Here is a 15,371-nt window from a genome sequence, read left to right as displayed (position 1 = left end):
GAAGTGTGATGGCCTGGTGGCCTCGCTGGGGTGTCTTACCCCAGACACTCCTGCCAGGGAATGATCCGTGGAGCGGTGGGGAGCGGGGAGAAGATTGAGGGTGTTGCTGCCTTCGTTAGGGCTGATTGATCAGAGCTTGGTTTTGAGCCCAGGCTGGAGTTAAAGCTTGGTCATCCCTCTTTTTCCCCACTCTCTGTGGTTCTGTAGCTGCTCAATTATGCACCAGTGCTCCAGGGATGCTGCTCTGTGAGCTGAAGTAAAGCCATTAAGTGCTGGGAAAGCACTTCTGGATGGAGAGTGCTGGAAACATGGAAAAATCCTCCCCGAGCCAGGAGATGAGGTGGCCTCGCTGCCTCTTTGGGAAGCACTGGGATCTCCCTGTGTGCCTGCTCCTCACCGGAGCACCTGGGGTGGCCCTGGGGACCTCTCCGGGGGAGGCCGATGGGAAACTTCAACCCTGTTGCCTTTTTTCCAGGTGAAACTGGTGAATATACGCAACGATGACATCACAGATGGCAACCCCAAGCTCACCCTGGGCCTCATCTGGACCATCATCCTCCACTTCCAGGTAGGACATGGAATCTTCTTGCTGGAGGATGCGGGGCAGGCGTAGGGAGCGCGTTGTCTCTCCGGGGCGGTGGAATCCATGGTTTCTGCATTTTTCCATGGTGATGTCGGCACATGGATGGGCCTGGAGGTTCATGGCAGTGTCATGGAGACTGTGTTGGGAGAACAGCAGTGCCCTCCCCTCGTCATTTGCATAACGAAATCGTTAATGACGGGTTGTGTGCCGTGGCCTCCCGGGGTTGTTGGCCGTGGCTGTTTGCTCAGCTGGAGTCTCTGGAGGAGAAGAGCAAATTTGGAAGGGGCCATGGGCTGTTACCCCGAGGCACTCCCGGCCCTTTGGGTGGTCGGTGCAGCCACAGCACTTTTCCATTAGATGGGATGGGATGGGATGGGATGGGATGGGATGGGATGGGTCAGCTGAGTGACAGCACAGGGGCTGGGAGAAACACCCTGACCTGGGGCTGTCTCCAGCAATTGTGTGCTGGAGATGCTCTTGGAAAAGCAAGTTTTGGGTCTTTAACAGCCTCAAATTATCCGGTTGTAGCTCTGATGGCTTCGGGGGGATGACGTGTGGCCACCAGTGAGTTGGCGAGTGGGGTTTGTTGGGTAGGGCTGGTGTCAGCAGCTCGTCAGCTCTGTGGGACTGAGCCTGTGGGATCTGCTGGATCCCTGCTGGATCCCTACTGGATCCCTGCTGGCACCTTCCAGGCAGGACTAGTGCTGGCTTTGAGACTCTTGAGGAAGATTGCACTGGAAGATTGCATTTTTTGGAGGATGGGCAGTGCCTCAGGCAGAGGCTTTTGGGGGCAGCCTGGGGCTGAGCTGAGTGTGAGGCTGCTGACGAGGCTCTCCCAGGCTTTGGCCCTGGGAAGCAGCCGGGGTCAGGCGGGCTCTGGATGCTGATGAGTCACCGTCATCTCCGGTGGGGCCCTGCCTGTGGCATCTCGTCCCTGCTGTCCTCGGGGTCACCCAGCCCTGGTGCATCTTCTGTTGCAGGACAGGGACACCAGGACAGGGACACTGGGTCCCCTCTGTGCCTGGCTGGGAGGGGACGCTGCCCTGCTGCCGTGGGGGACGGGGGGGTGACACGGGAGCCGGGCTGGTGCCGGTGAGCCTGCGCGTCCCCCTCCCGCTGCGCTAACGGGATTTTTTCTGGGGTTGTAGCTCCATTGTGAACCTCTTAATCTCCCGTGTCCCAGTGCCGCTGCCTGGGGGCGGGCAGCTAGGAGAGCCCCGGGAGAGGTTTGGGGTGGGATGGTGCCGGTGTGGAGCTCAGGGAGCTGGCATGGTGATGATGAGGGGGGTGCTCCGGTGTCCTGGGGGCTTTTCCCTGTGCCGTGGGAGCTCTTGTGGTCACTGGTTTCCCTTAGTCATTTTCTGGATTGCTCCCTGTTGAGTGTTTCCTCGTTGAGTGTTTCCCTTGTTGTTTCCCTGCTTCCTGGGGCTGAGCTCAGTCCCCCCATCTTTATGCCCTCTGCTCCCCATTTTTTGTCTCACCCCTACTTTTGGTGCGTGTCACCCTGCCCTGGGTCCCTCTGAGCTGGCAGGCGGGGTTGGGATGCTCCATGCTCCTCAAATCCCTGCCCTGGGTGGCGTTTGGGGCAGGAGCCACCGGAGAGAGGCAGGACTGGGACTGGGATTGGGACTGGGATGGGATGGGGTGGGATGGGCAGCATCACGCTCCCGTTCCTATTGGGACCCTCCGACTGAAGCGATGCCGGGTCCCCCCCCGGGCACCTCGAGCTGCCCCTCTCTGCCCCAAACTGGGTGAGCCTGGCAGCAGTGTGGGCACGTGAGCTGGGCTTTTGGGGCTCCCGGAATTAAGAATTAAGAAGCAAACCTCCCGAACTGGAGAGCAGCAGCCCTGCGGAGCCGGCTGCCGTGCATGCAGAGTCACTCTGACTCCTCCCTGCTTTTTTTTTTTTCCCCCATTTCTCTCCCACCCCTTCCTTTATTCTACCTTTGCCAACCTTCCTTAGGTTTTGTGTTTTCTCCCCCTCTTCCCCACCCTCTCCCACTCCCCTCCTCGCTCCGCTGCCTGATTCCTGCTCCCTGTTTGTGTTGGCAAGGGCCGTGCTCCAATTACCTCATATTTGGAGAGAAGGACGCCGCAGCCAATCCCCGCTCCCTCTGCTTTTAGGTCAAGTGATTTCTGAACTGCAGTGAGATGCTTTGAATTTGTCTTCTCGCAGCGCCCAGGCTGTAAGATGGCTGTCTGGAGCGGCGGCGGTGGCGGCAGGGCTGGCGGGAGGGGACGGCGACAAGGGGCAGTCCGCGGAGCGCTGCGCGCCGGGCGTTTGATCCGATGAAGCCCGGGTTGGGATTTATTCGGGAGCCGGCGACTCGCTCAGCTGCGTTCCTGCCGGCACCGAGCAGGAGGAGATGGGGAATTCGCTGGGCTGCGTTAAAGAGCAGAAGGAAAAAGCTGTGGGCAAGGCACCGCTGTCTCCCAAAAAGAGAGTCCGCTTCAAACGGAGGCGGAGAGGGAAGAGGAGAGCGATGCCGGAGGCAGCCCCGCAGGAGGAGCCGCCGGCGCTGGAGGTGGCCGAGGATGAGGAGGCGCCGAAGTCGAAGGCAGCCCCTGGGCAGGAGGGAGGAGAGGAGCCCTCCGGCAGCCGGCCCCGCGGCGGGGACCCCGAGCCGGCGGCGCTGCACGCCGGGATCATCGTGCAGGTGAAGGAGCGCTTCCAGGGGGAGGTGCAGAAAGCTCGCCTGGTGCTGGAGCCGCAGCGGCCGGGTGTGGCGGGAGCTGCCCGGGAGGAAGGCACCACCGTCATCGCCCGCCTGCTGGAGAACCCGGCCGAGAAGGACTGCGAGAAGGCGGTCAGCCGGCTGGTCGAGCTGCAGAGGAGCGGCAGCTGCCGGGCCGTGCTGCTGCCCCTGCGTGCGGGGACCGATGGCCCTGCGGGGGGACTCCTGTCCGTGTCCGGCGAGGAGCCAGCGCCGAGCCGGGAGCCGGAGGCCAGCAGCGCCCTGGATGCCTGGGGGAAAGGAGGCAGCGATGATCCCAGCTCCAGCGCCGCATGGACCTGCTCGTCCGCAGCAGAGCCGGGCACCGTGTCCGAGCTGTCTACGCCGTCCCCCATGGTGGATCAGCTGGAAAACCCCAGCGTGGGGAGAAGCTCAGGGTTGCCGTCGTCCCGGGCCGGGGAGGGAGATGGTCACGGACTGCCGGCTTCCCGCAGCCCGTCCTCCTTCAGCGGGCGCAGCGGCAGCGCGGCCCGGAGCTCCTCGGGGTACGGCAGCGACCGGCCGGCCAAGGGCACAGGAGCTGGTGGGACCACGGTGTCACCCTCTGATGGTGGCCTCAGGCTCGCTGTGGAGGGCCGGGCTTGGAGGGGGAGCTCGGGGACAGCCGGAGCAATGGTCAGTGTGTGCGTGTGCCCTCGCCCCCTTTCCGGAGCGGGGTGGGGGGACCTGGCTCAGTGCACCCCCAGATCCTGGTGGCCCCTGGGCACAGTCATTTCGGCAAGGGGCAACCTCATGCTGGGTGGCAGGATGCTGGGGCAGAGAGCTCCTGAAGTCTTTTCTCCTCCAGCATCTCCACTGGGAAAGTATCCCTTGGGGACCGACCTGTCCTGTCCTCTGCTCCTGGCACGGGCGGGCTGAGAGTGCCAGTCGCTGGATCCAGTGGGTGCGGCTGGCGGCTGCTGTCACCAGTGGCACACGTGCCCTCAGGGCTGCTGGCTCGGCTGTGAGTTTGGGGTGTCCCTTTCCTGCTGCCCGTGCAGGATGAATGGCAGCGGGATGAACGTGGAGATGTGGGGGCTCTGCCTGCTCCGAGGGGTCTCCGAGAGGAACAGGAGGGGATGATTCTGTGTTTTGGGGCCTGTTGCTGTTTGGTGGTCACTCTTCTAGGGGTGACAGTGTGGGCAAAGGAGCCCTTGGTTCTGGCCGGGCTCTGAGTGCCCCAGGACAAGCGCGTGGTTCGAGGGGCTGTGGCCCCCGATACCTTTGCCAGGTTGGGATCAGTGTCACAGCCACCATGTGGCCTTCACCATCCTGCCACCAGTTGCTCGATGCATGAAGCTGGTGCTGGAAGGGTTTGGCCCCAGGTCCTGTGAGCTTCCTCTTTCTTTTCTTGCGGGTGCCTCCCTAAATCTTTGTCCTGTCACAGACACGTGAAGAAAGGAGGGTGGAGCTGGTGCCGCACCCTGCACCTTTGTAAGTGCATCTCCAGGAGAGTTTCCTTCAAGGATGCTCTCAGGGAAGAGGCCCAGTGGTTGGAGAACCCCAGTGCTGTGTCAGTGATTAAAAATAAATGATTTATCAGAGCTGGGTGCTGTGAGGTGCTCCTGGATGGGCAGCCACGCTGGAGAGTCTGGGTGGGGCACAGCCGGTGGGTGGGTTCACAGAAGGGTTCATTCTGCTCTTCGTTAAGAGCCATCAGGTAATTAATAAAGGGGTGCTGAGCAGAGGGACGTTTGTGGGTCCCTCTCTGCTCCCTGCAGGCGTGGAGGGTCCCATCCTGCATCCTGCTGCTCACCCCTCTCATTGTCCCATCCATCCCGGCTCTGCCACCAGGTGCTGGCTCCCGACATCCCTGGGGAAAGGCAGCCCCGGGGCTGGAGGAGTTAAAGGCAGCTCCGGCAGTGTGGCAGCAGCTGACAAAGAGCAGTTTCATGTGTGATGAGCGTATCAGGCTGGAGAGGGAGGTGAGCTGCAGCATACCAATGACACCGGCAGCATCCGCCCCGCTGGCGGGAGACACGGATAATCCCGCAGGTCCCTGTCTCCTGCCTGCGAAGAGATGTCAGACAGCTGGGACCTGTGCGATGCCAGCACCCATCTGGGTGTGTTTTGGGGAGGAAGAAAGCAGCTGGGTGTTTTCAGGGCGGCGGGCAGGGCTGGCTCCTGGCACACCTTCTCCCCGCAGTGCCGGGAGGAGGAATCCGGGGAGCCTGCGTTGCTTTTCCGCGGGCACCCCGGAGAATCCGAGCAGCTCCCATCCTCCCCTTTGTCCGCCTCTTAATTAAGGGGAGGTAATTGTGCTAAGTGGGGAGCTGGAGAGGGGAGGGCGAGAAGGAAGCCGTGCCAATCAGGAATATGCTGGCATGCGGGGACATGTGCGTGGTGTCACGTGCCAGTCTGGGATTCGCAGCCAGCCCTGTCTGAGGGGTCCGTGACTGTCGCTGTCTTTTGTTGGGAATTGGGTCACAGCACCCCTGCCACCAGCACCCCCTGGCACCAGCGAGGCAGAAGGGGGGATGTCACATCCTTGTCCCCATCCTTCCCTTTTCCCCTGACATGGAGCTGCTCCATGGCTGGAGGACAGGGAGAGATCTCCTCTCCAAGCGCTGTTTCCTGCTTCTAAAGTTGGCATTTTTCACATCAGGATGCTCCGGGTGGAGCTCCCCTGCCACACCTGCAGCCCCAGCAAGGGATACTGGTGGTGGTCCCTTCTCACTGCCCACCCTGGGTGCTGCTGGGTGGGAGTGACCATTCCTGTGGGAGCCTCGGGTGTCTGAGCGTGCTGGGGCTCCTTGTGGTGGGTGCTGGGTACAGGAGGGTGCACGGTGTGTTCGGAGCGGGCAGAGGCAGGAAGGGACCTGCCTGGAGCCTCTCCTCTCCAGGACATTGTGTTCCCAGTGAGGTGTGTCCCTGTCTGGCGGGGACAGGGATAGTGCGGAGGGAGCGGCTCCGGCGGTTGTTGGAAGCTGGGGTTTGGTGTGTGGCCAAGCAGCACCTGGTGCCCCTGTGAGCTGGGGTTGGCAAAGCTGGCTCTGCCTGCTTGGGTCTCCAGCCTGCCCAAACCACATCACCCCAGTGTTCTCCTGCAGCTCCAGTGACCCCATTCCCAAGTTTCTCAGCTCCCCTCTCCCCAGTGGTGACCACGAGTTTCCTCCTGCCCTTTCTGGTAGCCAGGTGTGGGGCAAACTCGTAGAAACTGGATGTGCCTGGTGGAGCTTTCCTTGCTCCTGCATCCTCCCATGGCTGTGCTGCTTCCTTGCAGATCTCCGACATCTACATCAGCGGGGAGCTGGGGGATATGTCAGCCAAGGAGAAGCTGCTGCTGTGGACACAGAAGGTGACAGCAGGTTACATCGGGGTGAAGTGCACCAACTTCTCCTCGTGCTGGAGCGATGGCAAGATGTTCAACGCCCTCATCCACAGATACAGGTAGGCAGGAAGGAGCAGTGGGGAGGGATGAGGATCTCCTGAAAGTCCCTGCCCACCACTGCAGTCAGTGACAGGCTGGAGTGCTTGGAGATGTGGGTGAGGCCGGCAGGGAGCAGTGACTTTTTTACCTGGAATTATCTCTTCTGCCAGGTGGCTGTGCTGGGGGGGGAAGGCTCAGAATGAGCAAAAAATACATCAGGCTGCAGGAAAAAAACATCTTAATGTGGCTGGGGAGAGAGGCAGGAGAGGAAAGCTTTTAAACTGCTGAGTGCTGCGGTGGCTACGTGTCAGTGCTGCCCTTTCGCTCTCCATGAGCAGCAGCACTTCCATCCTTTCATCCAGGCATCTCAGAGGTCTCCCAAGCAGCAGTTAAACCTCTCATGGTTCCTTCTTCCTCAGCTGGGACCAAGAGGTTTTCCTTTGCAGCCTGAACCCTGTTCCCAAACAGGATGAGCCAGGGAGGTCCTGCAGCCCAGGTCCCCTTGGAGAGCCTGGGACAGGGGCTCAGACCAACCCTCAGAGCCACCCGTGGCAACGATGCCCATCCAGGATGCTCTGCCCTGGGCACCTGGTGCTGATTGTGACTCTGGGGTGTGTCTTGCAGGCCAGATCTGGTGGACATGGAGAGGGTGCAGATCCAGAGTAACCGGGAGAACCTGGAGCAGGCCTTCGAGATCGCCGAGCGCCTGGGGGTCACACGGCTGCTGGACGCCGAAGGTGAGTGGCCAGGGCATGTGACCAGCACAGGGAGATGCCAGCCTCTCTTCCCACTCCCTTTCCTCACTGCCTTTCTGCTTTGCTCTTGCCAGACGTGGACGTCCCCTCTCCGGATGAGAAGTCCGTGATAACTTACGTGTCTTCGATCTACGATGCCTTTCCCAAAGTCCCCGAGGGAGGAGAAGGGATCAGCGCCATCGTAAGCACTGCTGCAGGCTGGGAGGCTGGGACAGCCGTTTAGGAGGCAGCTGGGGGTCGTGGAAAGGCTTTGGGGAAGGGTCTGTTCCCTGTGGAAGAGGGCTGAGGAGGGGGAAGAGGCTGAGGGGGAGGAAGGAGCATCCCCCTTATGGTGTCTGCCCTGTGACCTGCTGGGTGTCCGTAAGGCCACGGCGCTGTCCAGGCTCTGCAGGAAAAAACTGAGCTTCCAGAGAGCTTCCAGGAGGATCCTCCTCCTTTCCTCCTTCCTGTTGCTGGGATGGCATCACAGCAGGGAGGCCCTGGCGCACGATCCACCCCGTAGCTTGTCCGTGGTACCTCAGTTCCCTCCGTGCTCTCCCTTATCCTCACGGAGATTTGCCCACCAGCAAAGACACTCTCGCCCCGCAGGAGGTGGATTCGAGGTGGCTGGAATACCAGACCCGTGTGGAGTCCCTCATCTCGTGGATCAAGCAGCACACAATACTCATGTCAGACAAATCCTTCCCCCAGAACCCTGTAGAGCTAAAGGTAGGTCCTGGACAGCGTCCACCCGCAGTGTCCCCTGTGCCCAGCGCCGAGGGATGGGTGGTGGCATTCCCCAGGGTGGTTCCTGAGCAGCCTTTCTCATCGCAGGCACTTTATAACCAGTACATACACTTCAAAGAAACTGAAATCCCAGCGAAGGAGCAGGAAAAAGGACAGATAGAGGAGCTCTACAAACTGCTAGAGGTAAGGATCACCATAGCTGCCGGGAGGCTGGTAGGGGGGAATGTTGTGCTTTTTTAGCAAGACGAAACTGTGCTCGGTTCAGGTTTATTTTGGAATGAAGAAGTGGGAATAACCCTCAGGATTGTGAGGCAGCGAGCAGGACGCTGCGGGAGCGGAAGCAGAGCCCCTCTTCCCTCGCTGTAATCCCCAGCCAGCTCAAGGGAGAGGTGGGAAATACCAACCTGCTGATGTTTCCCCCAGGTATGGATTGAATTTGGACGCATCAAGTTGCCCCAGGGCTACCACCCCAACGATGTGGAGGAGGAGTGGGGCAAGCTCATCATCGAGATGCTGGAGCGCGAGAAGCTCCTGCGGCCGGCGGTGGAGAGGTCAGTGCTGTGCCCGTGGCAGGGACATCCCCTGCTTCTTCCTCTGGCCACAGGGACATCCAAAGCCCCACTCTCATCTCCCTCTGTCATTCCAGGCTGGAATTGCTGCTACAAATCGCTAACAAAATCCAGAATGGTGCTCTGAGCTGTGAAGAAAAGCTCACCCTGGCGAAGAACACGCTGCAGGCTGTGAGTGCGGGCTGGTGTTTCCCCCTCCTGATTTCATTGATTTATTTGTTTTCCTGCTCTTCTTTTGGACCCATCTCCTCCCCTCTCTTCTGCCTGGGCTGGTGGGTTCCCCTGGGCAGTTTTCCTTTCTCTTCTGCCCTTCAGCCTATCCCAGAGGTGCTGGTGGATACTTGGTGATCCACGGATCAACTTGGGGACGGGGGGATGGGGAATAGTTTTGTTCTCTGGGAATACAGCAAGTGGGGCTGGACATCGGCAGAGGTGCTGGTGCAGAGGAGCGCAGCACTTCTGGGAAAGTTTGTTGGATAATTTTTGTTGTATAACGAGGTTTAAAAAACCCCAAATCTATTTTATTTGCCTGGCGGAAAGGACTCAGTGGCAGAGCCTGGGTAGGGAGCAGGTTTCTGAAGAGGTTTTCTTTGTTATGGGAGAAAGAGATGTTGGTTGAAAGGGCTGGGAGCTAAAAATGGTGATCCCATCTATCCCTGGAAGCTTTCAGTTCATCTCCACAAGTTCTCCTAAAGGGGTTGTCCTGGGTGGGGTGTGGGGGGATGGATTCGTGTTCTGCCCCAGTTAAGCTTGTGCATCAAAAGGCATTTCCAGTCTCCAAGCTGGGCTGCTGTGGTGTTCTCCCTGCCCCTCCTGGGCTGAAGGGACCCGGCCCTGAGTGTCCCTTGTCCCCTCAGGACGCTGCTCACCTGGAGTCGGGGCAGCCGGTGCAGTACGAGTCCGACGTGGTCGTGTACCTGCAGGAGTGCGAGGGGCTCCTCCGCCAGCTGCAGGTGGACGTGCAGATCCTCCGGGATGAGAACTACTACCAGCTGGAGGAGCTGGTGTTCAGGTGACCACGGAGAAGCTTCCTCAGGGGCTGCACGTCTGCTCTGTTTGGGGGAAGGCTCCTTATCCACTCCTTGCTTGCTTCCCCAGGATCATGAGGCTGCAGGACGAGCTGGTGACGCTGAGGCTGGAGTGCACCAACCTGTACAGGAAAGGCCACTTCTCCACCCTGGAGCTGGCGCCCACGTCTACGCTGAGCACGACGCACTTGAAGGGTGAGCCACTGACCAAGGGGCTCCACACCTCCTCGGCCTCCTGGTTCCGGAAGCCGATGACCAGGACAGAGCTGGTGGCCATCTCCTCCTCCGAAGATGAAGGCAGTCTCCGCTTCGTCTACGAGCTGCTGGCCTGGGTGGAGGAGATGCAGGTGAGTGCTGGGCTCTGCCTCTGCTCTGACTGATGTGGGAAGCTGCCCTGGGCCTTTTCCTGCCTTTATCTGTGAGCAGCTGCTTTGATGGTTTGTAGTTTTTGGAGATCTGAGGCTTCTGTCTGGAGCTGGGTTTTCTCTCTTGTGGTCCTGCTGGCCAGTGGGGATCAGGGGAGCCTTTCAGAGCTGGAAGCAGATCTGTGCTGATGCAGTCACTTGGTCTTATGTGCGTGGGAAGCTTGCGTAGGCTGGCCCAGCAATTCTCAGTGTTGAAGCACTGGCTTAGGATCTTTTCCCAGGACTGGGAGGTGTTTGTTCCCTCTGGGGTGACCTGGGGGGATTCCTGGTGTCCTTCTGAGAGCAGAATGAGCAGTGCTGACCTGAGCCTCTCGGTTTCAGATGAGACTGGAGCGGGCGGAGTGGGGCACTGACCTGCCGAGCGTGGAATCCCAGCTGGAGACCCAGAGGTACATCCACGCCAGCGTGGAGGACCTGGGCTCCAGCGTGAAGGAGGCCAGGATGTACGAGGTACAGTGGGGGACATCGGGCATGGCCCCACACGGGGGGCTGAGGGCATTGGGACCAGCTCTTGTGGGTCACATTCCTGGGACAGAGGTGATTTTTAAAGATGGAGCTTCTGAGTTGATGCAGCGCTGCCCTGAGCCATCCTCTCCACCTCCTCTTCCTCATGCAGAGCTGTGGGGAAAGATTTGGGGTTGGGGTATGGAGTGATGCTGTCCTGTGTGGGGTAATGGCAGCGTTTCTCATCCCTCAGGGGAAGATGTCTCCGAATTTCCGCACGAGCTACACGGAGACGCTGGGCAAGCTGGAGACGCAGTACTGCAAACTGATGGTGAGTGGGCTCCCAGCGCTGCCCAGGGAGCCTGGGCTCCATCCCTGCTCCAGGGCTGCGGAGAGGGGGAGAAACCCATCCGCTACAGAGCAGGGAAGGAGGAATAATAAATAATTCCTTGTGTCCAGGAAACCTCGAGCTTCCGGCTGAGGCACCTCCAGAGCTTGCACGGATTCGTGTCCCGCGCCACTGCCGAGCTGATCTGGCTGAATGAGAAGGAGGAGGAGGAGCTGGCCTACGACTGGAGTGACAACAACCCCAACATTGCAGCCAAGAAGAATTACTTCTCAGTGAGTGCTGGGAGGGCTTTTGATCCGCTGTGGAACCCTCAGCTCCCAGCAGACCCGAATTCCCCAGGCTGGATGCTCCCTCCCAGCTCGCTGAGCTTGTTGCTCCTGAAGGGAGCTGATGGAAGCTCTCCCCAGAGCAGAACGTGGAATGAAAGTGTGTGTTCAATTGAATTGCAATCAAAAAGGCATCAAAAGATGTATTTTTAGCATTATTTTGGAGCTCAAGGCGTCTTGAGCTAGCGGGGGTGAGGGGGGCAAGTCTGAGCCGAGGAGGAAGATGAATCCCTCTTTAAAGCAGTATAAATAAATTCCCATCTTTCCACAATCACACTGTCTGGAGCTGAAGAGGTCCCTGGGCAGGTTTCCAGTGCCTGTTTGGCACACAGGAGGCAGATTCCCATTGGGAACGGGGCTGCAGTGCCGTCCTGGATTCCCTGGGATCCGCTGGCATTTCCTGTAGAACTTCCACGCTGGACACATGGTGTGAGCGAGCTCCTGGAGCTGAGGTTTGGACTTTGCCTGTGTCCCTCCTGCAGGAGCTGACAGCAGAGCTGGAAGAGAAGCAGGACGTCTTCCACTCCCTCCAGGACACAGCTGAGCTGCTCTCCCTGGAGAACCACCCGGCCAAGCAAACCGTGGAGGTGAGTGGGAACCTGGGAGAGCCATGGGGTTCCCAAGGATCAGATCACCTCACCTGGAACTGGCAGACTTGCTACCCCACCCCACAGGGCCTGAGGAAGTGTTCTGTGGTGGCAGGACACCAGTGCAGCGGTAGAGCTGTTTTATTTCGGGAATTGGCCGTTCCCAAATAATTCCCACCTCAAATTAAGACACAAGCACACAGAGCACGAGCCTTTCCCACAGCGAGGTGCTCCAGGGAGTGGCCTTGGCTGCCCTGGAGCCATCCAGGCTTCCAGGGACACTGTGGTGGTGAAGCAAAGAGCTGTGGGAACCTTTTCCATGGCGTAAAAGCCAACCTGTTCCTGCCTCTGGTGTCGTGACTGTGTGGGACATGGGGACGCTGACACGGGGTCTGCCATCTCCTGTGTCCAAACCCTCCTGGTTGCAGCCAGATTTTGGTCATTTCTGTCCCTCCCTCCAGCTCCTGTGTCCTTCCTGTGCCCTTCCTGGCTGTGAATGCCCCTTTCCCAGCGCCCTTTTCCGTGTTTTCCACAGGCCTACAGCGCTGCCGTGCACACCCAGTGGCAGTGGATCAAGCAGCTCTGCCTGTGCGTGGAGCAGCACGTCAAGGAGAACGCTGCCTATTTCCAGGTATTTGGGACCAAATTCCCTGCATCCCATCTGCTGAATCCTGCCCCGTGATCCCCCTATGCTGCTGTTCTCCTTGGGGGAGAGAGAAGGAGGGATTTGGGCTTTCTCTGGAATATTTGTTAGCTGCTCCCTGGGCATTGCTAGGGCAAACAGGGATCAGCTTCCCTGTGGTTCTGGCCACCCCCGTAGGATGATCCTGCCCTTGCAGCCCTAAAGCCAGAGCAGCATCAGGCGCTGCTGGCTGAGCCTTTGGGGTGCTCCTTACCTGCCCTCAGGCTGCTCAGGGGCGCTTGCCTGGGTTCCTGTGACCCTTTTTGGCTCCGCAGTTCTTCAGCGACGCCCGGGAGTCGGAGACGTACCTGCGGAACCTGCAGGACTCCATCAAAAGGAAATACTCCTGCGACCACAACACGAGCCTGACGCGGCTGGAGGACCTGCTGCAGGACTCCATGGTGGGTTCTCCCACACCCCACCACCCTGCTCCGCTCCAGCAGCGTTGCCTGGGGCACCTCTTGCTTCCCCAGGGGGAACTGGGCTTTTTATCCCCACGGTTTTGGTGGGATGTGGTTGGTTTGCCGCCTCAGGCAGTGATTTGCTTTCCCTCGGAGCTGCTGAGTGGCCATGGGGTGCAGGCTGTGGTGGCCCCAGCTGCGTGGTGTGGCTGGAGTTGGTTGCTGTCATTTAGAGGCCTCTCTGTGCCCTCAGGGTGAGGAGCAGGGTCACAGCCTGACGTGTGGGCTGCTTCTGCCCCAGCCGTGCCCGTCCTGCCATCCTGCTCGAGCCCTGCTGACAAAGGCAGGGCCCGTCGGATGCTCCTGGTGGAGAAATGCCTGCTCTTTATCCAGCCCAAATCCCGTGTTAATCCATCCTGCCGGGTGGGGGAGAGCCAGGGCAGCCTGGCTGTGCCAGGAGCTGATCTCTGAACACGTGGCCTGGCTTAGCTGCAGCAGGGCAGAGCCCGGGCCGTGGCACTGTCACCTTCTTGCCTGATTTGGCCTGAAAAAAACCAACCTAAAAACAACCCCCAAGGAGCAAAGCATCAGCTGGTGTTTGACACCAGGGTCAGGGCAGGATTTGGGCTGTGGGTGAAGCGCTGAGCCGCGGTGGCAGGGTCAGGAGGTGAACAGCGAGTGTGTGGAGGCCGGCGGTCACTGTGCTCTCAGTGCACAGCACAGCTCCCCAGAGTGGCCCCAGTGGCCCTGGGGGTGCCCTCACTGGGGGTGAGGGGTGCATCAGCACTGTCTTCTCTCCTGGAGGCCTGGGGGCACCCCTGTTCTCTCTGTCACGGTCTCGGGGTGGTCCTGGCCTGTCTCCGGCGCTGGCAGGACACGGAGCAGCCAGCCTGGCTCCTGGGGTCTGTGTTTGGGAGCCCTGGAACAGCAGCAGTCTGGCAGGTGCCATCTGGGGTGGGAGAGGCTGTTCTGGGCAGCCAGAGAGTGGCCACAAACCCAGAACTGGGGCAGCTGCTGCCCTGAGCTCAGCTTTATTACTCTTTCTTACCTAATAAGTTAAAGTTCTATTTCTTCCAATCATGCTCCCCGGGGACAGGCACAGGTAGTTTATTTAATCATTTATTCTTTTCTTTTCCTTTTCTTTTTTTAAAAATTATTACAATTTTTTTGTTTTAACCATGAAATTCTCCTGCACTGTCGTAGCACACTAACCAACCCCAGAGTACCGAGCATGAGGGAGAACCTTTTCTGAGATCCCTTTTTTTTTTCCTTTTTGTTTGAAACCTTGGCCACAGCCAGCAACGGGCTGAGCTGTCACTAATCACACGAGCTGCCAGCGTGGTGATCCGCACACGTCTCCACCGCTGAGCTTTGCCAGCAGTCCCCCTGGGTTGGTCCCATCACCAAACCCAGCAGGGATCTGTAGGATTTGGCAGATTTCTCCCCAAAGCCAGAGGCCTGTGCGATCACTCCACCACGAGCCCCTTCTCCTGAGATGTTTTATCCACATAATTCATCGTCTCCCATTCCAGCTGTTGGTTTAAGCACCCCTTCATCCTTTGCTTTAGAGAAGGGAGCATGCTGCCCTGGGCTCTCCTCCAGGCAACCAAATGTCCCCAGCTTTGGGCTGGATGTTGTCCTGCTCTCGGCCCCTCACAGCTCCTGGGACTTTGTTTTGGTGGCTGTTGCGTTCCCTTTCAAAAGAAAACATTTTCTTGTCCTACCAGCCAGAGAGCCAGAGGTGTGCATGTGGCTTTGCAGGGCAGTGGGAGTAGCAGTGACGTCCGTCCTCCCTCCCATCCCATCTCCTGAGCCCTCTCCCCATCCTGCCAGGGCAGCAGGACCCTCCTGATATGTTTGCTCAGCCCTTGCAGGCCAGCACTGGGGTGGGGGGAGAGCTGAGATGCCCGGGAGAGACCTCCCCTCACCATCCTCGAGCAACCCGCCCATCCTCCTTCTCCCTGCCAGGATGAAAAGGAGCAGCTCATCCAGTCCAAGAGCTCCGTGGCCAGCCTGGTGGGACGGTCCAAAACCATCGTCCAGCTGCGGCCCAGGAACCCGGAGCACGCCGTGAAGAGCACCATCCCCATCAAGGCTGTCTGTGACTACCGGCAGATCGAGGTGAGGGCTGGCAGGGCATTTGTGGTGGCACTTGGGAAGGGAAGGCGGGGACGAGGCAGGGGAAGTGACACCCGTGGTGGTTTGGGATGAGCTCCGTAGAGTCTGTCAGTGGAAAGCAGGAGTGGGGAGGCAGAGGGAGGGAAACAGCAGCGCTGTTTTTCCTGGAGCAGATTCCCATGTCTCAGATTCATTCTGGGCAGGAGCTGGAGTCCTTTCCCCTTCCAGGGAGGACGGGCTCCATCAGCCTCAGCCAGATGAGCACGTGGGTGGCAGGCAGCTCCCTTTCACTTC

General features: G+C 59.3%; 1 protein-coding gene across 24 annotated transcripts in view; it reads left to right on the top strand.

Annotated features, from left to right (window-relative positions):
- MACF1 (microtubule actin crosslinking factor 1) overlaps window positions 1-15,371 on the top strand; it is a 128,877-nt gene that overhangs the window by 31,305 nt on the left and 82,201 nt on the right. For 11 of the 24 annotated variants that reach the window (XM_042015675.1, XM_042015683.1, XM_042015684.1 and 8 more), the window contains exons 1-18: window positions 2,877-3,933; window positions 6,521-6,687; window positions 7,292-7,404; window positions 7,497-7,603; window positions 8,011-8,130; window positions 8,236-8,331; window positions 8,572-8,699; window positions 8,795-8,888; window positions 9,575-9,729; window positions 9,816-10,092; window positions 10,492-10,620; window positions 10,868-10,945; window positions 11,074-11,235; window positions 11,772-11,876; window positions 12,412-12,507; window positions 12,834-12,959; window positions 14,056-14,061; window positions 14,928-15,080. In XM_042015675.1, coding sequence (XP_041871609.1) covers window positions 2,950-3,933; window positions 6,521-6,687; window positions 7,292-7,404; window positions 7,497-7,603; window positions 8,011-8,130; window positions 8,236-8,331; window positions 8,572-8,699; window positions 8,795-8,888; window positions 9,575-9,729; window positions 9,816-10,092; window positions 10,492-10,620; window positions 10,868-10,945; window positions 11,074-11,235; window positions 11,772-11,876; window positions 12,412-12,507; window positions 12,834-12,959; window positions 14,056-14,061; window positions 14,928-15,080 — 3,096 coding nt within the window. In that variant the 5' untranslated portion in view covers window positions 2,877-2,949. Of the gene's footprint in view, window positions 1-475; window positions 569-2,876; window positions 3,934-6,520; window positions 6,688-7,291; window positions 7,405-7,496; window positions 7,604-8,010; window positions 8,131-8,235; window positions 8,332-8,571; window positions 8,700-8,794; window positions 8,889-9,574; window positions 9,730-9,815; window positions 10,093-10,491; window positions 10,621-10,867; window positions 10,946-11,073; window positions 11,236-11,771; window positions 11,877-12,411; window positions 12,508-12,833; window positions 12,960-14,055; window positions 14,062-14,927; window positions 15,081-15,371 lie in introns of those variants that run through there. The other 13 variants (XM_042015694.1, XM_042015692.1, XM_042015695.1 and 10 more) reach the window with 4 other exon arrangements.

This window comes from Corvus kubaryi, unplaced genomic scaffold (genome assembly GCF_017639235.1).
Source record: "Corvus kubaryi isolate FWS band 111438036 unplaced genomic scaffold, C.kubaryi_AGA036_p1.0 split3-37304, whole genome shotgun sequence".
NCBI lineage: Eukaryota > Metazoa > Chordata > Aves > Passeriformes > Corvidae > Corvus > Corvus kubaryi.
Note: the sequence above shows the minus strand (reverse complement) of the source record. Positions and strands in the feature narration are given on the sequence as shown.